This window comes from Rattus rattus, chromosome 5 (assembly GCF_011064425.1).
Source record: "Rattus rattus isolate New Zealand chromosome 5, Rrattus_CSIRO_v1, whole genome shotgun sequence".
NCBI classification, from domain to species: domain Eukaryota; kingdom Metazoa; phylum Chordata; class Mammalia; order Rodentia; family Muridae; genus Rattus; species Rattus rattus.
Genome location: NC_046158.1, coordinates 63,637,565 through 63,660,349, shown reverse-complemented (window position 1 = coordinate 63,660,349; position 22,785 = coordinate 63,637,565). Strand labels below are relative to the sequence as shown.

General features: G+C 33.8%; 1 protein-coding gene across 1 annotated transcript; it reads left to right on the top strand.

The window, feature by feature from the left end:
• The first annotated feature begins 20,385 nt into the window (after positions 1-20,385).
• LOC116900293 (olfactory receptor 8K3-like) lies at positions 20,386-21,327 on the top strand. Its single transcript, XM_032902048.1, has one exon. The coding sequence runs from the start codon at positions 20,386-20,388 to the stop codon at positions 21,325-21,327; it is 942 nt and encodes a 313-aa protein (XP_032757939.1).
• Positions 21,328-22,785: the final 1,458 nt, after the last annotated feature.

The following is a 22,785-nucleotide window of genomic DNA, read 5'->3' as shown; positions in this document are numbered from 1 at the left end:
TTATATAAATGTTTCTTTTATTTATTTTTTATTAGCCAGATTTGTATTCTTTATTTCCTGTTCTTCTTTGTACATTATGGAATTCTCTAAATTAAAAAATAAAAACAGTTGAAATGACATTTTTTTTATTATTATTATTCTTGCACACACACCTGGATGCATTAAGTAGATTTTTTCGTGAAATCTGTTGAAAGAATATCCTTTTATTTGGCCATACAACAGTGAACACAATACTTGTTTCAGTATATTCCTTAAGTGTATCAATTTGTGAGCAAGCATAATATCACAAATGGAAGTGGGCTTTATTTCTAGACAAAGTACACCAATATATGTACAGAAATAAATACTTGCATATTATGATAATACCTCATATGTATCCTTTCTGATCCTTCAAGATTTAGAAAAGTGTTTCCTCTTTAAGTTTCATACCATTTGATGTGTGTATTATATTATACCAAATATATCTCTGCTGCCAATCAATTCATAAATACATATTCTGTAGAATAATAAAACTATATGAAGGGTAACATGGGTGTCTATCAAAGAAGACTTAAAAAGTGGATGATTACACAATTTAATTCACTAGAATAAAAATTGTACAGTTAAGTGCTAAGTGTAGCACTTATAATTTGAAAATTGTCCAATTTCTTTTAATTAATTAATTTATTTATGTTCTTTAATTCTTTCTTATAGTCTAGACTTCATTCCCCTCCAAGTCTACCCCCTGACCAGTCCACATACCTTACCATCTCAGCCACACCCCTGTCTCCGAAAGAATGTCCCCATTCTACCACCCCAACCCTATCATGCTCCCCAGGGTTAGGTGCATCGTTTTTCACTGAGGTCGACCAGGCCGTTGTCAGGTATACATGTGTTGGGGGCCTCATATCAACTGATTTAGGCTGCCTGATTGGTAGCTCGGTGACTGAGAGATCTCAGGGGTTGAGGTCAGTTGAGACTGCAGGTCTTCCCTTAGGTCTGCCCTTGTCCTCAGCTTTTTTCAGCTATTCACCAATTCAATCACAGAATTCTCTGGTTTTTGTCCATTCTTTGGGTGCTAATATCTGCATCTAACTCTTTAAGCTGTTTGTTGAGCCTCTAAGAGGGTAGTAATGCTAGGCTCTTGTCTGCAAGCACAGCTCAGCATCGGTAACACTGTCAGTGATCCAGGCTTCCCCTTGAGATGGATCCCAATTTAGTCCTGTCACTGGAACTCCTTTCTCTCATGTTCTTCTCCATTGTTCTTCCTGAAGTTCTTTCAGGAAGAAACAATTCTGGGTCAGAGCTTTTGACTGTTGGATAGAAATCACATCCCTCCAACAGATGACCTGTCCCTCCACTGGAGGTGGACTTTACAGGTTTCCCCCTCCCCACTGTAGAGCATTTCATTCAAGGTCCCTCCCTTTAAGTCCTTACCTGAGAGTTTTTAACCTCTCAGGTACATTATAGAGGATTCCCCCTACCTCTTACCTCCCAAGGTTGCCTGTTTTCATTTTTTCTGCTAGCCCTCATGGCTTTAGTCTTGTCCTTCTACCCCACATACCTGATTATGTTTCCCCCTTTCACGCTCTTCCCCATCTCCTACCCTTGTTCCTCCCCCTCCCTCTACTTCCCCTTCACTGCTTTCTTCTCCTTCCCAGGTGGAATTGAAGTTCCTCACTTGGAACATTTGGCTTGTTAACCTGCTTCAGTCCTGTGGGTTGTATCCTGGGTATTTTATAGATTTGGGCTTATATTGCATGTATACCATGCATGGATTCTTGGAGATGTTACCTCACTCAAGATGATATTTTATAGGTCCATCCATTTGCCCAAGAATTTCATGAAGCCATTGTTTTAGGAGCTGAGTAGTACTTCATTATCTAAATGTATCACCTTTTCTGTATCTATTCCTCTGTTGAGGGATATCTGGGTTGTTGCCAGCTTCTGGTTATCACAAATAAGGCTGCTGTGAATGTAGTGGAACGTGTGTCCCTGTGGCATGGTGGAACATCTTTTGAGAATATGCCCAAGAGTGGTATCTGGGTCTTCCACTACATCTATTTTCAATTTTCTAAGAAACCACCAGATTGATTTCTTGATTGGTTCTACCAGTTTGCAATCCCACCAACAATGGAGGAGTGTTCCACTTTCTCCACGTTCTCACCAGCATGTGCTATCATCGGAGTTTTTGATCTTAATCATTCTGATTGATTTAAGGTAGAACGTCAAGATCATTTTGATTTGCACTTTCCTGATCACTAAGGACTTTGAACATTTCTTTTAGTGCTTCTCGGTCATTCAAGTTTTCACTGTTGTATATTGTCCATTTAGTTTCATACGCCATGTTTTTAGTGGGTTGTCTGGGTTTTTGGTGGTTAGCTTCTGGAGTTCTTCATCTATTTTGGATATTAGCCCTCTATCAGGTACAAAATTTAACCTGTAAAACTAAAATGACACTTAGTCATTAACAGACATCAAGTCATAAAATGTTTAATTTTTGAACTTTACCATATTTTGTTTCAATGGATTAACTTCAATGAATAGATAAAATTATGATTGACAGCAAGATAAAAATCACTAACATCCACATTTGAAGGTATATTCAGAAATGACAATAACTCAATAATGCATAACTAATATAAATAATGTCTCATTTGATACCATATCAAATGAGTATGATAATGTTTAAAATCGGCTCCGTCAATCATTTTAATAGTTTGCATTGATTATAATGTAATTTCATGATTATTTTAAGATGTTTTATATATTTTCCCACAGCACACAATTTTTATAAACAATGAACTAGAGTGAGATGAAGCAATTACTACAAAAATTTGTAACAGTAAATTTAACATTCTTTATAAAAGTTATTCTAAAATTTAAATACTGATCAAAATAAGAAAACTAAAATTAATTAGAGAAACTTAGAACGTATATGAAAATATAAGCCGAGTAGAGTATAGACTATAGTAGTGATGTAATGACTTTTTATTTCTAGAGATTATTTGAACTACATGACAGGTAAGAAGAGCTCAATGATTAAGTGAACTTGCCAAAATTGACAATATGAATTTAATAACCAGGATTTACCAAAAGTGGAAGGAGAGAACTGATGCCTGAAAGTTGTCCACTTTCATTTATATATACACATTGACACATGAACAGAAACAATAATGCTGAAAAATAAAAATATTTGCAAAGTATTTGTAAAAATAGTTATAGGGGCTATAGAGATGTTTCAGTGATTAAATTGTATAATGCTCTTGACTAGGATCTAAATTCACTTTCAAGTTCCTTTGTCAGATTACTCACAACTGCCTGTAATTCCAGTTTCTTAGGATCAAATCCTGTTCTCTAACAAACACCATATAATGTACTCCGCAGTTCTATTGTGTGCTTTTATTTCATTATACGTTGGTGGATTCTGTTGTTGCAGTTTAATTTGAGGTGTGGTTTTATTAAGCTTTCTTGGTTTCAGACATTTTGCTTGGTTTTATTTCACTGAGAAATAATTATATATTTAAATGTGAGATCGGTTTCAAACACCAGGCCATAGCTCAGTATGCCTCCTTGGAGGACAACTGCCACCAGGAAAACCAGGAGAGATAACCATTCCTTAATCCCCCATCTGCTGGGACTCTGGTAAGCCCAAGAGCTATTAGGTCTGCCCCATTCCCTCTGGGACCCATCTTCTGGTTCACACCTCTACCTGAAATCTCAGATCTGCAGTCTATTACCCAGGCCAGTGTGCCACCCTGAAGGCCTGTTGCTACCAGTGTCAACTAGGTGAGATACCCATGCCTCAATTCCCTGCCTGCTGGATCCCAAACAAGCCCAGCACCCATGAATTCTTGCCAATCCCTCTGTGCTCCATAATCTAGTCCAAACCACTATTTGCAATCCCAGATCTGCATTCAACTTTCAGAGCCAGAACTTAGTCTACATTCCTGGAGTTCTGCTGCAACCCAGAACAACCAGTTCATTCTGCCTGGTTAGATACCACTGCCACCCTAGGCAACCAGAGGCCTCCTGCCCTTAGGAAATACAAGGTCTACCTGCAGTCCCAGAGGCATGTTAGTACCAGGGACTACCAGGGCAGTTAAAAACAGAGAAAATAAAATAGACAAAGGTAAGCACAAGAACACACACAATAAATGCTAGGTCAATATGTCAACACCAGAACCCAGTTCACCTACTAAAGTACACCCTGGACATCTTAACACACCTGAAAAGAAAGACAATAACTTTAAATCTCTCTTCTGAAGATGATAGAGGCATTAAAAATGAAATAAATTCCTTAAAGAAATACAGGAAAATACAATCAAACTGATAAAGGCCTTTAGAGAAGAAGTGCATATATGAATACACACACACACACACACACACACACACACATATATATATATATATATATATATAATTAATTAGGTGAATGAAATGAATAAAATTATACCTGATAATGGAAACAGAAAAATAAAGAAAACACAAGCAGAGGCAATCCTGGACATGGAATACCTGGGAAAGAGAACAGGAAATACAGATGCAAGCATCACCAAAAAGCAAACAAACAAACAAACAAACAAACAAAACAAAACAAAACAAAAAAATGAAATGGAAGAAAGATTCTCAGGTGTAGAAGATAAGATAGAAGAAATCGATACATTGGTCGAAGAAAATGCCAAACCTAAAAATTATCTAACACCAAACATCAAAGAAATTTGGTACATTATGAAAAGACAAAACCTAGGAATAATAGGAATAAACAAATTCTTAGATTAAAGGCCCAGAAAATATCTCCAACAAAATCATAGAAGATAACTTCCCTAACCTAAAGAAAGATATAGCTATAAGCACATAAGAAACTTAGAGAACACAAAATAAATTGACCTAGAAAAGTCTTCCCACCACAAAATAATGAAAATACTAAATGTACGGAACAAAGAAAACCTTTTAAAGGCTCAAGAGGCAAAATCCAGGTAACATATGAATGCAGAAATATCAGAATTTTATCTGACTTCTCAATAGAGACTCTAAATCCAGAATGGCTTGGACACAGGCTTTTCAGACACTAAGGAACCACAGATATGAGTCCAGATTATGATACTCAGCAAAACTTTCAATCACCATAAATAAAAAAATTATTCTGTGATAAACAAAATTTAAATAATATCTTTATGCTATACAACATTAGATATACTAGAAGAAAAATTCCAACAGAAGTAAGGTAAATACACGTAAGAAAACACATGAAATTAACCATTTCATAGCCAAACCAAAAGGAGAGAAACACACACACACACACACACACACACACACACACACAACCATCAACATAGAAAAACAGGAACTAACAATCATTTCTCTTGAATTCTCTTAATGTCAATGGACTCTATTCACAGGGGATAAAAACACAGGCTAAGAGTCTGGATGCCAGAATAGGATACGTGAATCACACTTCAGCAACAAATATAGATAATACCTTGGAGTAAAGGGCTGGAAAAGTTTTTAATCAAAGGTAAATATGAATAACCATTGCAATATCTAATAAAATATACTTTCAAACAAAAGTAATTAAAAGAGATGATGAAGGACACTTCGTACTCATCAAAAGAAAAATTCAAGATGACACTCAATTCTGATCATCTATGCACCAATCGAAAGGGCACCTGCAGTCGTAAGAGAAACATTATTAAAGCTTAAGTCACAAATCGAACCCCACAGATTAATAATGAGAGACTTCAATACCTGAGTCTTACCAATGGTCAGGTTATTGAAATAGAAACTATAAAGAGTAATAATACAATTAACAGAGGTTATGAATCAAATAGACCTAATGTATTATCTATAGAATATTCAACCAAAACAGAAAAATACTTTCTTCTCAGCATCTCATAGATCCATGCATTGGTCACAAAGCATGGAATTGACCATGCACTGGTCACTGAATGGATATAAAGAGATTGAAATAACCCATGGATTAAAAATGTACTTCAACAACCACATAAACAACAGAAATCCTATAAACTCATGGAAACTGAACAACTCAATGACCTCTGGATCAATCAACAAATAAAACAATAAGCACAGACTCTAGAATTTAATGAAAATAAAGACATATTATATACAGACTTATAGGAAACAATAAAAGCAGTTCATGGCACCAAGTACCTTCATAAAGAAATTGTAGAGTTCTCATACTAATATTTGAGAAGAAAACCTGAAAGCTCTTAGGGGAAAAAGGAAACAAACTTGCCCAAGTGGAATAGATGGCAAGAAATAAACTCAGGGCTAAGATCAACAAGATCAGGTCCTTTGGGAAAAAAAAATAAGACAGACAAACCCTTAGTTAAACTAACTTAAAGGTGGGCAGACATTATCCTAATTAACAAATCTCAAGTGAAAAGGGAGACATAACAAAGATAGTGAAATATCACAGAATCATTAGGTTTTACTTTAAAAGCCTCTACTCCACAAATTGGAAAATATGAACAAAATGGATAATTTTCAGATACATACTACTTACCAAAGTTAAATCAATGTCAGGTTAACTATATAAATAAAGTTATAACCCATAAAGTAAAAGACATCATTATTAAAATCTCCCAAACCAAAAAAGCAAGGGCTAATTTTTTTCGTATAGTTTTTAATATAGAATCCTATATAAAGATTTTCAAAGAAGAGCTCATAACAATACTCCTCAAACTAGAAAATAGAAACAGCAGAAACATTGCCAAATTAATCCTATGAGGTCACAGTCATCCTGATATCTAAAACATACAGAGACTCAACAAAGAAAATTTCATACCAATCCCCTTATAAACCTTGATGCAAATATACACAGTAAAATACTGAAAAGCAGATTCCAAGAACACATCAGAAAAATCATCTACCATGATGAAGTAGGCTTCATCCCAGGGATGCAGGCAATGTTACCTGTTATATAAAAAAATTGAAAAAAAATCACATATGATCATCTCATTAGATGCTGAAAAGATCTTTGACCAAATCAATACATGTTCAAATTAGAAGTCTTAGAGAGAGCAGGGATACAAAGAAAATACCTAAACAAAATAAAAGACAACATACAACAAACCAAAAACAATTCCATTAAGAGACAATGTAAGACTCTCTAATATTTCCGTATTTCTTCAATATAGTCTTTCATTTCTAGACAGATCAATAAGACAACTAAAGGAGAAGGAGGGAACTCAAATTGTAAGGGAAGAATTCTAAGTATAGCTATTATAGATGATATGACAGTATACATAATACGTCTGCCAAAACTGCACAAGACCTGCTATAGCTCATAAACTCCTTCAGCAAGTGGCTGGACACAAAATTAATGCAAAAAAAATTAGGAGTCCTCCTTTATACAAACAATAAATGGTCTGATAAAGAAATCAGGGAAATAATACACTTCACAATAGCCACAAATAATATAAAAAAAATGTTGGCATAATTCTAACCAGGTGAAAGACCTGTATAACCAACTTCAAGAACTGAAGAAAAAATTGAAGAAGATATTAGGTGGAAAGATCTCCCATGTTCATAGATTGGTAGGATTATTATAGTAAAAATGGCCATCTTACCAAAAATCAATCTACAAATTCATTGCAATCACCATTAAAATCACTACTGAAGTCTTCACAAACATGGAAAGAGAAATTCTCAACTTCATATGGAATAATAAAAAATCAAGGAGAGTGAAAACAATTCTCAAAAATAAAAGAACTTCTTGGGAAATCACTGTCCCTGACATCAAGCTATTCTACAGAGCAATAGTGATTTAAAAAAAAAGCAAACAAAAATAAACCTCATGGTATTTGTATAGGGACAGATAGGTCAATCAATGGAATAGAGTTGAAAACACAGAAATAAATCCATACACCACATAAACTCATATACCTGTGGGCACTTGATCTTTTACAAAGAAGCCAGAAACATACAGTGGAAAAAAGAAACCATCTTCAACAACTGATGTTGGTCTAACCATTGGCCTGCACGTGGAAGAATGCAAATTGATCCATATTTATCTCCTCTTAAAAAGCTTACATCCGGGGTTCGGGGATTTTGCTCAGTGGTAGAGCGCTTGCCTAGCAAGCACAAGGCCCTGGGTTCTGTCCCCAGCTCAAAAAAAAAAAAAAAAAAAAAAAAAAAAAAAAAAAAAACTCACATCCAAGTGGATCAAGATAAAACTAGATACACTGAACCTAGGAGAAGAGAAAGTGGGAAAGAGCCTTTAACATATTGGCACAGAGGATAATTTCCTAAACAGAACACCAACTACTCAGGCTCTAAGATTAATAATTGTCAAATGAGACCTCATACAATTGAAAAGTTTTTCTAAGGCAAATGTCACTGTTAATAGCACAAAATGACAATGCAGAAACAGGCAAAGATCTTTACTGACACTACATCTGGTTGAGGGACAATATACAGAATATATAATGAACTCAATATAGACTCTAGAATAAGTGGGTTGTAAAGGAAAACAGATAATCCTGAACCGAGGAATCTTGAATGTCTGAGAAACACCTAAAGAAATGTTCAACATTCTTAGTCATCAAGGAAATTTGAATCAAACAACCCTGAATTTCTACCTTACACCAGTCAGAATAGCAAAGATCAAATACTCAGGTAACAGCAGATGCTGGCAAGGATGTCCAGAAACATGACCACTCCTCCATTCATCTGGTCCAACCACCCTGGAAATCTGTTTGGAGTGTCCTCATAAAATTGGAAATAGTTCTACTTGTAAACCCAGCTATATCACTCCTGGACATATACCAAAAAGATACTCCACCATATCACAAGGATATGTGTTCCATTTTGTACACAACAGCCTTATTAATAATATCCAAAAGCTGGAAACAACCCAGATGACCCTCAACAAAAGAATAGGTACAGAAAATGTGGTACATGTACACAGTGTAATCCTACTCAGCTATTAAAAACAAGGACATCATGAATTTTTACAGGCAAATGGATAAAACTAGAAAATATCATACTCAATGAAGTAATCCAGACTGCAAAAGACATACATGGTATGTAAACACTGATAAGTGGAGAAACTAAATGTTGTTGTCAAAGTATTCTATTATTCTCTGTATAAAACTCTCATCAGTTTAGAAACAAAAATTCATATCTGTGTCTTTGTTTTTTGTAAAACCACATATGTTTGCATATGTTTGTGTAAGGATGTCATAGAAGTGTATATAAACCTTTTTAGTACATTTATTTCAAATACTAATTTTACATGTTTGTACAAATTATATTTAATCTACTTTTAATAAAAAATCCATAACATGATAATATTTGAAATACTTGACTGTGTTACAGTCTCTATTCACAACTTGTTTTTTTAATAAATCCAGATGGGGATCTTTCCATGGCTTTTATCATGAAGGGGTGTTGAATCTTGTCAAATGCTTTTTCAGCAACAAAGGAAATGATCATGTGGGTTTTTTTTTTTGAGTTTGTTTATACAGTGGATATTGTTGATGGGTTTCCATATATTGAACCATTCCTGCATACCTGGGATGAAGCCTACTTGATCTTGATGGATAATCATCTTGACATGTTCTTGGATTCGGTTTGTGAGAAGTTTATTGAGTATTTTTGTGTCAGTATTTCTTAAGAGAAATCGCTTTGATGTTCTCTTTCTTTGTTGGGTCTTTGTGTGGTTGAGGTATGAGCATAAATGTAGTTTATAGAAGAGATTGGGTAGTGCTCTTTCTGTTTTTATTTTGTAGAATAGTTTGTAGTATTGGTATGAGGTCTTCTATGAAGGTCTGATAGAATTATGCACTAAAGCCATCTGGTCCTGGGCTCTTTTTGGTTGGGAGACTTTTAGTAACTGCTTCTACTTCTTTAGGAGTTATGTGACTGTTTATATGGTTTAACTGATCCTGATTTAACTTCGGTACCTTGCATTTGTCTAGAACATTGTTCATTTCTACTCCTGTTATGTGTATTTGATTCTTTTTGGTCTAGATCTTTTAGGTTGACTGTCAAGTCTTTAATTTCTTTTCTTATTTCTTCCTTGAACTAACTATCATTGAGTAAATCATTTTCAACTTCCATGTATATGTGGGCTTTCTGTCATTTTTGTTGTTATTGAAGATCATTTTTAGTCCGTGGTGTTCTGATAGGATGCATAGGATTACCTCAGTCTCCTTGTATCTATTGAGGCCTATTTTGTGACCGATTATATGGTCAGTTTTGGAGAAGGAACCATGAGGTGGTGAGAAGTTATATTCTTTTGATTTAGGATGAAATGTTCTATAAATATCTGTTAAGACCATTTGGTTCATAACTTCTTTTATTTTCTCTATGTCCCTATTTAATTTTTGTTTCCACTATCTGTCCATTGATGAGTGTACAGTGTTGAAATCTCCTACTGTTATTGTTTGAGGTACAATGTGTTCTTTGAGCTTTAGTAATGTTTCTTTTATGAATGTATGTTTCCTTGCATTTGGAGCATAGATATTTAGAATTGAGAGTGAATTTTTCCTTTGACGAATATGAAATGTTCTTCCTTATCTTTTTTTGATAACATTTGGTTGAATGTCAATTTTATTTGATATTATAATGGCTATTCCACCTTGTTTCTTGAGGCCATTTGCTTGCACAGTTGTTTTCCAGCCTTTTACTTTGAGGTAGTATCTGTCTTTGCCTCTTAGGTGTTTCCTGTATACAGCAAAATGTTGGGTCCTCTTTACATATCCACTCTGTTAGTCTATATCTTTTTATTGGGGAGTTGAGTCCTCTGATCAAAGAGATAATAAGGGATAGTGATTGTTGCTTCCTGTTATTTTTGTTGTTAGAGGTGGAATTATGTTTGTGTGCCACCCTTCTTTTTGTTTCATTGCAAGGAGATATATTTCTTGCTTTTTCTACGGTATAGTTTCCCTCCTGGTGTTGTAATTTTCTATCTATTATCATACAAATGATAATACAAAGGGCTAGATTTATAGAAAGGTATTTTGTAAATTTGGTTTTGTCTCCATCTATTTTTATTGAGAATTTTGCTGGATATAGTAGTTTGGGCTGCCATTTGTGTTCTCTTCAGGTCTGTATGACATCTTCTCAGGATCTTCTGACTTTCATAGTGTCTGGTGAGAAGTCTGGTATAATTCTAATAGGTCTGCCTTTATATTTTTCTTGACCTTTTTCCTTTACTATTTTTCATATTATTTCTTTGTTTTGTGCATTTGGTGTTTTGACTATTATGTGACGGGAGGAATTTCTCTTCTGGTGCAATCTATTTGGAGTTCTGTATGCTTCTTGTATTTTATGGGCATCTCTTTCTTTAAGTCAGGGAAGTTTTCTTTTATAAGTTTGTTGAAGATATGTACTGTCTCTTTAAGTTGGGAGTCTTTTCTGTCACTTTCAGTTGGGAGTCTTCACTCTCTTCTATGCCTATAATTCTTAGGTTTGATCTTCTCATTCTGTCCTGCAGTTACTGAATGTCGTGGGCTAGGAGCTTTTTGCATTTTACATTATCTTTTGATGGTGTCATTTGTGTCAATGTTTTCTATGGTATCTTCTGCCTCTGAGAATCTTTCTTCTATCTCTTGTATGCTGTAGGTGATGCTTGTATCTATGACTCCTAATCTCTTCCCTAGGTTTTCTATCTCCAGGGTTCTCTCCCTTTGTGCTTTCTTTATTGTTTATATTTCCATTATTAAATCCTGTACAGTTTTGTTTAATTCCTTCACCTGTTTGGTTGAGTTTTCCTTTAATTCTTTAAGGGATTTTTGTGTTTCCTCTTTAACGGCTTCTACTTATTTACTTGTGTTGTCCTTTATTTCTTCAAGGGAGTTATTTATGTCCTTCTTAAAGTCCTCCATCTTAATTCTAAAATGTGATTTTAAATCCAAATCCTGCTTTTCCAGTGTGTTTGGATATCCAGTATGTGCTTTGGTGGGAGAACTGGGCTCTGATGATTCCAAGTAATCTTGGTTTCTGTTGCTTAGGTTCCTGTGCTTGCCTCTTGCCATCAGGATGTCTCTGGTGCTAGATTGTTTGCTGTTTTCGACAGTGGCTTGAACCTCCTATAGGCCTGTGTGTCAGCACTCCTGTAGACCTGTATTCTTTCAGCTGGATCTGGGAACAGAGAGCTACTCTTGTGTTTGTGTGAACTCAAGCCTCCAGGCAGGTGGCTTGGTACAGAAGAGTTGGTCTTAACCTCTGCTCTTAAGTGTGCAGGCACTCCTGGCAACGGACTTACACTTATTGGCACAGGCAGAAACATGAAGGGTCCCGCCCCTGACTGCTTTTAGGTCCATGTTCCTAGAGGGCACAGATGGTACTAGGCAATTTCCTCTTGGGTCTGAAATGTGGGCAGAAAATAATTGTCTCCTTTGAATTTTCAGAAGTGTTTGCACTTCTGAGGCTCCAGATCTCTCTCAATGGGATTTGGGTGCAGAGAGGTGTTGGACCATTTCAGTTCAGTTCCAGGCACAGTCAGATTATATCAGGTTCCTGCTGCTGACTCTTCCTGTAATCCTCTATCCAGAGGCACTATGTAGTTTCCTCTTGGGCCAGGATTGTGACCAGAAGTGGACAGAAGTGTTGATCTCCCCTGAGGTCTCAGGATTGTCCGCACTTCTGGGAGTTCAGCTCTCCCCCTCCCCATGGGATTTAGGTGTAGGGAGCTGTGGGCCTCTAACGTGTGTTAAGTACTGCTCAAAATATTTTTCTTTCAAAGAATGGCAACAGAAAAGTGTTTATTCCTGAAGTACTGCACTTTTATTGTTTGATATTTTTTGTTTATTTTGTCATTTTTGTTGTTTTGTTTTCTTAGATTTTACCATCAGTCACCACAGTTTGCTTTTGCTAATTTCAAACCCCAAGATAAATGTGGCATAATCCTTCTGGGACATGTTCTTGTTAAATGGATATAAACAAGGTGAATTAGGAGTATTAAATGTGCTCAAAATTGCATGCTCTTTTCCTTGAGTTAAAGTGAACAGCAGAATATCTAAAGTATTTTGGGAGGCTGGAATCTAAAATTCGAAGTTTAGCTTCCAATTTATTATTTTATTTAATAAACATGGTGATTGTTTACTGTGCTGTCCAAATAATATGTATTTTTCAAATTCTGAATAATAATGCCTTGGAATTAAAGTCAAAGTTTCCCTGTCAGAAACAAAAGACTAACCTTAGAACTCACAGTATTGAAGTAAAAAGGAGTTCTATTTAAAATTTTAAAAGTGTGTGAATTTTTTGAGTAATGAATACACTTCAAAATAAGGATATTCATGAATGCATAGAAAATTGAGAAATGCTTTTTATTTGAGGTTTTAAACAAGCTATATATTAAATTTTAATATAAAAAATACAGTGAAAAGGCCTTTAAAGTTTAAAGTCAACAGGGCATGGGTAGTCTTCTACAAAAATGATTTGATGACTATGTCTAGGAATGACTAGTATTGAGTATTTTTGATTTTTTTTTTATTTTCTACACGCTGAGAGATTGTGGGTCTCTGTAAATGACCAGTTATCGTAAACCAACAACAAAAACAAAACTTGCTCCTCTGGAGAGTGACTTAACTATGGGTAAACTAATCAATTTTTGGAGTTCCATTAAGACATGTCCCTTTAACAGATGTGTCATTTTTGACTCTTCTGGAATAACTATAACCTAACTGTCCTCAGGTTCTTGGCTGTTTAAATGGTGCAAGATATGATATTTCTCTTGCAATAGATAGTTTTCTCCTTCTGCATGTAGGATACAAAAAAAATAGGTCTTCAGTATTGGCGACAGGAACCCTTATTAGATAAACCATCTCTGGAACATGTCCCTATAATTCATTAAGAGAAATGGAGTTTGCATCTCACACTAGTTTTTTGTTTTGTTTTGTTTGGTTTGTTTTTTCTCTCACTAGTTTTGAAAGAATTAATAAGAAGACATTTACTAAGTTTTGGGATAATGACTAAATTTAATTACGTTTTTTGTATCTCACTAAATTATCAAAGACTATTTATTTATTTATTTTAATACTCCAGATTTTATTCCTCTCCCAGTTCACCACCCGAGGGTTCCATATTCCATAATTCTTCCTCCTCCCACTCCCCTCCCCATCTCCACAAGGATGTTCAAGTCCTTTGTATTCTTGCTGAAAGAAAAAAATGATAGTCTACATACATTATGGTTTTGTTTTTTAACTTTTTATCATTTTAGAAAAATAGGAAAAAAAATACAATAGACGAGGCCAGAATAGATAACTTCTCTGCAATTTGTATAGAAATTGCATTAGTATGTGTGTGTGCATGTGTGTGTATGTATGTGTGTGTGTATGTATGTATATATGTATGTATTTTAATTATCTAATGTTTTCTCATGCTTAATGTAAGAACATTATTTTTTATGAGGGCCAAAAGATTAATAAAGAATATAGACAATATATTAGAAACCATATTTTGTAAATTTTATTTTATGCCCACAAATGTACACATAAAAAGAAATCATCTTTAAACAAGATGTTAACAAGTAGATTTCATTGTTTTTTATTGAGAGACTAATATGTTCATTTCTCTCAACTAATTTGTATTATTTATTTTTTTCTATTGAAACAACTTTTACAAGTATTTTTCTACATTTTGATCTGTTGTTTTGTTAAAATTTTCATCATGATATTTAGTAGATTTTCCAAAAATTTATCTCTGTTTACAAGGTTTTTTGCACTGCACTCTGTACCATAATAGGGAGATTATCTGCTAGCAGAACAGAAGTATGTTATAAACCTTCTTATAACAATTTTTTTGTTGCTATGGTGTTTGTATATCACAAACAAAACACATAAAATGAAAGCTACTGAAACTGACAATAAGAACTTTGAAACATATCTTAACAGAGAAAGTTGACAGTTCAAAATGCAAGTCCAATTCAACACAGTGTTCATCCCTCAAATTTTAATATCCTCATATTTTTCTAGAAAAAATATATTTCTAATTATTTGTACAAATATATGATCTAATAAAAATAATAATTCTATGTTCTTTAAAGATTAAATTTTGGGACAGAAACACATACTAAATTTTTATTATGTTAAGAAAGGCCACAGAGATATAATATAAACCTGAGCATTGTGAAATTTATCATTATGTTGTAAAGGAAATGAGTTATTCAATCTTGAAACTAGTAAAACATCCACTAAGTAATTTTAAGGTCTGAATATTTGATAAAGTAAAATAATTTACAATTCAACTATTTTTGTCACCTGATATGAGGGGTTCATACCTCCAAGACTGAAAAACCAAGTATCTGTAGACATTGAAAATATTATTTTGTAACACAAATCTAGTTTAGAGCCATTCTTATGTCTGTTTATTTTATTTTTAAGTCATATACAAGTGTGTTATATATGTGTATTCTAGATTAAATTTTACATATTGAAAAAATAAGAATTATTTTACCTATAATAGATTGTAATAAATCCTCCAAGTAATAATTGGTTGATTATATATTGTTGCATTTAGAAAAATTGTCTGATGAGTCAAGATGAAGAACCAAAACTTGCAGTAGTGACTGAATTCATCCTGCTTGGCATCACAAATCAATCTAATCTATAGGCATTAATTTTTGCATTTTTCTTATCATCTATCTGATCTCCCTAATGAGCAGCTTAGCCATAATTCTAATTACTGTGATGGACTCCAAGCTGCAAACTCCCATGTATTTTCTTATTAGACATATAGCTACTAGAGTTCTTGTTTATTCAAGAGCTATTGGAACCAAAATGTTAGAAATATTATAGATCAAAACCTAGTTTCTTTTAAACTTTGTTTTTTTTTTTCGTTATTTGATTTTTTTTATTAACTTGAGTATTTCTTATATACATTTGAAAAGTTATTCCCTTTCCCGGTTTCGGGCAAACATCCCCCTCCCCCTCCCCTTCCTTATGGGTGTTCCCCCCCACCTCCCCCATTGCCGCCTCCCCATGACAGTCTAGTTCACGGGGGTTCAGTCTTAGCAGGACCCAGGGCTTCCCTTCCACTGGTGCTCTTACTAGGATCTTTTAAACTTTATAACTTTGACTTAGTCTTCTAAATTTTCATTGCTTGTGAAATTTTTATTCCATTTTCAATGCTGTATGACCACTATGTGTCCACTGTAAGCCTTTATTTTTATGATGCTCATGTCAAGATTATGTTTATTACTGGTGGTAGTCCTTATCGCATTGCAAAATTGTCACTGTTCTATTCAAAATTAAGATTTTCATTTTATCTTTGTGTGTATACAAGGGTGTCATTCCTTTCTACTGTAACAGTCTTAATTTGTTATCTTTGGTCTGATCAAATATACACAAGATTGAAGTGATAATTTCATCTCTGTAGATTATAATTTTATTCCATCTATCCTAGCTTCATGCACCTCATATAATAGGAAGCTTACCATTTTTAGCCTCCCATTATTGAGGATTATTTCACTCTGCTTGGTGTTCTCCATTTTCATCCCTGGTATCCTACCTTCCATTTTAATAATTAAATAGTACTCTATCTTTGTAAAATTAACTTTCTTGTTCATTCATTCATGATTAGATATTTTATTTCTTTTATATCCTGGCCACGTTATGGCACAAGAACCATGAGAGCACATATTCACCTTTGAGAACTTAGCTGTGCTACTTTTGATAAGTACCTGGAAGTGGGAATGTTGACCTATACAAGAAGTAACTGAATTGCAGCTGAAAACAAATTGATCGTGAAAGTTTATAATTTTTAGGCATTATGTCATAAGTCCTTCAGAAGTTCACTGGTAATTAATAATTTCTTGATGTCTCCTCAGGGAGAGTCTCTATGGTTTAAAAATGTGCAAAATTAGATCTCAGAAACCTGAGCTAAGAGCCACAGTGGGAACGGAAGGCAGGAGTTACACACCAGGTAACAAAGTGTCCTATAGAGCCCTGTCCTTTAAGCCTAAGGAAATGTGGACATTCTTTACTAAAGGTTCACCATCTAGAGATGCTTATTTGTGTTTCACTGTCTAGTCTTTCTCATATTCCAAGATATCTGGGCAGCAATAATATCTGTTCATTTCCTTTTTTCATGTTCGCTGTGGGACATTTTAACTGAGGTTGGGGGAAAATATTCTCTCTCTTTCTCTCTCTCTCTCTCTCTCTCTCTCTCTCTCTCTCTCTCTCTCTCTCCGTCTCTCTCTCTCTCACACACACACACACAAACACACACATATACACACACATACATTCAATGTTATTGCCAATGGAGGGCCTAGATGAGAAGTCATATATAGTAAACAAAATGACTTGACGGCCATTTAATGGAATTTGAGAGCAAAAGTATTAAGTCAATAGTATTTCTTACCAATACAAAATTAAATTTGTTCCTAGAATTACTTAGGATCCCTTACAAAAATTGTCATAAACCCTGAGTGGTCAGACATCTGGCATAAAGAAAAGAATCCAAAGGATTCACATACACACACACACACACACACACACACACACACACACACACACACATATATATATATACATATAAATTTGTATATTATATATGGTGGTAGATTAGAACAATACATGACAAAACATATTCATGAAATTATCATAATGAAATCCATTATGTTAAAGTAACTTAAATAATTGAAATGTTAATAAGTGATTTTTGTAGAGGAAAAGTATAGATATGATTATATGGTTACTTTTTAATCTTTTAAATTTTTACAATATATTAATTGATTATGTGTAAGTGCACATGTGCAAGGATCAGAGGACAAGTTCACAAGTGAGTTCTCCCCTTCCATCCTGTATCGTCTTTCTCAAATACAAGTCCCTATACTCAGTAATTTTACCTGAGAAAAGATGTCTCTTCACATTGATCCTTTTGTAAGAGATTCCTTTGTTCCACTATAGGTGTGGAAACCACTACTTGAGCATCAAGGGATACTCAAAATATCATGACATTGGAAAGCTTCTTCTTTTTGTACTAACTACAAATAATTTTCTGAGATTAGAGTTTTGAAAAATAGCATTAAAGTGTCAGTGAAGAAAATAATTTATACTAAAGAATGCTTTTTTTTTTTTTTTTTTTTTTTTTTTTTTTGGAGCTGGGGACCAACCCAGGGCCTTTGCACTTCCTAGGCAAGCGCCTACCACTGAGCTAAATCCCCAACCCTGTTTTTTCTTTTCTTTGAATTCCAAATCTCTTCAGATGAAAAACATTCTTGTCAGATAACCACACTATAAAACAACCTGTCAAGTGAGTGAAGTGTCAATTAAATACAGTCAGCTGTACACAGCAAAGTGACTGCTGGGGGAATTTACTTTTATTTACTCAGAGGCTGCACTTTCTTCCATGATTACAGTTGTAAATCGTTTTATTTCTTACTTTACTCAGAAAACATCAACATGTACGTCTTTTATCAAAAGTAAAAATTGTTCCCCTCCTGTGACTTTCTCTCTGGTACATTGGCATTATTCAGGCATGCCTTATTACATTGAGTTCTATGTTAAATTCAAGATGTTCCTGAGAACTAACCAAACAAATATTTTCTGCCCCTTGTTTTTATCCATGAAAATGCCAATTTATTGCACTTTTTTCAGTGTGTTCTCTACTGTAAAGATTTATCCAGTATAAAGCATTAAATATGGGCAGCCATGATTAGAATTGCTATTACTAAACAGTTACCATTATAATATACTACCTCTTAATCAATGTGGTATCCTGAGAATTCATTCATAAGCCAATTTTAATGAATTTTTAAATTAATTTCAGCATCACTCATATTTTTCTAGGTTTTTAATGGTTTGTGTCTGATTCACTATATCAAAGTAAGTTATGTTATAATTAAAGTGTTCTTTCAAAAATACTAATTTATACGAAGGTGATATAATTTTTGAGGTTTTTATACTATTTGTCATAGATTTCCTATGCTTTGTTTTTCCCTTTTATTAAAAAAACATTTTTCTCATCAAATATATATCCTTATTAAGTTTATTAGTAATAAATACAATATTAATTAAAAAATAAAAGGAAACTATGAAAATTACCTCTGTGCAATTAGAGATACAGGCCATGGAAGTTTGGAGATACCCTGTTTCCCTGACCTTCACTCATCTTTTCAGATTTACAAAAGAAAATAAGACTCTATTGTACATGATTTACACACACATTTATAAGGAAAATTCATTCAGGTAGGATAGAATATTCAGTGACTGTTTGAAAGTCATATGTTCATGGTCTTAATGACTATAGGCAGGAAGCACAAACTTGTTGGATCATTAACCTTTACTTCAGGTTTTGAAAAGTCGATATAGGGACCTCTTAATTTTATATATGCCAAAAATGTATTTTATACATCTCACTTGATTTCCCCAAAAGATTATTTGTACATGCTAGGTATTGTGTAAGCAGATTGCACATGTACCCTTATTTACATGCTATTTAGTTTCTTTAAATCAAGAGAATTCTGTGTAATGTGCAATACAAAACTTATGCATAGATCTGACCAAAATGGATTGTGGTAACATCTCTTAATATTCCATTTTTGTGTGTTAAGATTTGGTACATCTATACATAAAACCTGAGCTAAGTTCATTTGTAAAAAAAGAATTAGTAGGTATATGTATATGTACTACAATTTGTATATGTTTATATATTATGATTAGGTATATGTATATGTACTATTATTTACATACATCATATATCTAATCACACATATAAAATCATTAAAATCCAAAATGTGATAGTAATCATATCAGCAATAAAAACATAAGAAAAATAAATTTCAACAATGTTTGTGCAAATAAATCCAACTATTAGCAATTTAAAGAATTTATCTTATATTCTCTCTATATTATATACATACACAAAATTTCATATGCATTAATTTAGAGATGTACATCTGTTTGTACAGCAAAATTCTCACATTCTGAGAGTATAATAGACATTGAGGCTGAATGATTCTTTGGCTAGATATTAGGTGTAGAAAGATGTTCTCTAGATGAAAATGCTTAATATTAAATTAAATTTACTCTTCTCATAATAGTTAGAAAAAGCAAATATTATTTTAAAGAGTTAAATTATTATCTACTTAAAACTTTAATTGAGGACAAAGGATTCATATCTGTGTCTTTCCAGCCACTTGTCTGCATCTCTGTGTATATTTATATGCATAGGAGTATGTATGTCTTTGATAAAGAGTACTTTTTAAAAATAAATTAAGGGGCTGGGGTTTAGCTCAGTGGTAGAGCGCCTGCCTAGCAAGCGCAAGGCCCTGGGTTCGGTCCCCAGCTCCGAAAAAAAAAAAAAAAAGAACTAAAAATAAATTAAAACATTTGGAGATATTTTATTGAAACTACCTTGAATAATATAATATTTGAAATCTATTCACAGTACAAATGTCTCTACTCAAGACAGGACTTTCTGTAAACCTGAATGGAGAACCATACCTTCACAATGGTGACTGAATTCATCCTGTTGGGCATCACTGACCGCTCTGAGTTGCAAGCCCCATTATTTGGACTATTCCTCAGCATTTATCTGACCTCCCTGATTGGCAACTTGGGCATGATCATCCTGACCATAGTTGATTCCAGGCTGCATACACCCATGTACTTTTTTGTCAGACACCTTGCTACTACAGACCTTGGTTATACAACAGCTGTGGGACCAAAAATGTTACAAAATTTTCTTGTAGATCAAAACACAATATCATTTTATCTTTGTGCTATCCAGTTGACTTTCTTTAGTATGTTCATTGCTTGTGAAATTTATATTCTGTCTGCAATGTCCTATGATAGATATGTGGCCATCTGTAAGCCTCTGTTGTATATGGTTATCATGTCAAAAAGACTATGCTGGGTACTCATAATCATCCCTTATCTTTACTGTTCAATTGTGGCTCTTCTAATCACAATTAAGATTTTCACTTTGTCTTTCTGTGGCTCCAATGTTATTAGTCATTTCTACTGTGACAGTCTTCCTTTGTTATCTTTGGTCTGCTCAAATACACAAGAAATAGAAGTGATGTTGTTGTGTTTTTCTGCTTTTCATTTGATTGTCTCTCTTCTACTTGTTCTTGTGTCCTACCTGCTAATATTTATAGCCATCCTCAGGATGAACTCTGCTGAGGGCAGGCGCAAGGCTTTCTCTACCTGTGGGTCCCACCTGACAGTGGTCACTGTCTTCTATGGGACTTTAATATTTATGTACATGCAGCCCAAATCCAGTCATTCCTTTGACACTGATAAAGTGGCTTCAATATTTTACACCATGGTCATCCCCATGTTGAATCCTTTGATCTACAGCTTTAGAAATAAAGATGTAAAAGATGCTTTCCATAGGACACGGAAAACAATACACCGTGTTTTCTTTTGAAAGCAATATAGGCTTTGAGTCCCTCACTCTTTGTTTTCCATAAAGATGTTTAAAAATTACAAAGGATGACGGCTGGATTGCATTTCTAATAATAGAAGATATAGGATCACAGAAAATATACTTAGGAGAGCATAAAGATCACAAGATTCAGTAGTATAGCTTTGTTCTTAAAAAAAAACCAAAGCAAAACAAACAAACAAAACAGATACTGTAGACAAGGACTTAAATGGTAATTGTGTACTTGATTACATTTTCTTAATGAACGAATGTGTGACATTTTTATGTAAACATCTTCATTAGCTTTTCACATTCATTCATTTCTATGCATTGTGGGAAAATGTAAATTCATCAAAGTGAGGGAAAACTAAGTTCTGAGCTTTGCTTGTAACTCACCATAGACCTTGCTTAATTAAATGTCTCATCCTAGAAGGCACACTAGGATTCTTCCCTTTTTCTTGTCATCATCCTTACTTTCATTGCCTCTGGTGCTTGTTAATTTGACATATATTGTCACTCAAACAACTTATAGCTTCTTTGTATTGTCTATTTTTTTCTTTTTCATTGTATATATGCTTCTCAATGTATTCAGCGATTCAGATAAAAGCTTAAAATCTGCTATAAAAACTTGTGCAAATGTTTTAGTATTTACATTTATTAGCTTGATATTTACTTTTGTTGTCTGATCTTACTTGTACATTAAATTCTCTAAATTAAAATGATAAAAATTGTTTAAATGCTGTATCGTCTTTATTCTTGTACATAGAGTCTGAATCTATTAAGTAGCTATCTTGTCGTTCTGTGGTGATATCCTTTACTTAGTCCCATGCAACTGTGAGTGCAGTATTGGTTTCAGTACAAACTTTTATTGTAGTAAATTGAAAACACACATAATGTCACAACTAAAAATGTGCTGTATGTCTAACCCACATGCAAAAATATATGCAGCGAAATATATCCTCTTGTATTGTAATAGTAGATTTCTAATCCCCCAAAGTTTACAAAAGTACTTCCTATTTAAGTTTTATAACATGCTTTGCCTATTGTACCATATATGTCTGTGCCTCCTATTCACTGATAAATGTTTGTAGAATAATAAAAAGTATATGATTAAAAGGGAATTAAAAAAATTGATGACTAAATAATTGAATTTGTTAGAATAAAATTATAATTAAATAATAAATTAGACATAGTTTATATTTTGAAAATATGAATACATATTTGAAAAAATAAACAAACTCAAAGAAAAATTTACATGATCATCTCATTGGATGCTGAAAAGCCTTTGACAAAATATAATACTCCTTCATGTTAAAAGTGTTGGAGTGATCTTGAACTCAAGGCCTATATATAAACATGATAAAATCAATATATAGCAAACCAACAGCCAATATCAAATTAAATGGTGAAATTCATGAAGCAATCCCATTAAAATCAGGGACAACACAAGACTGCCAACTC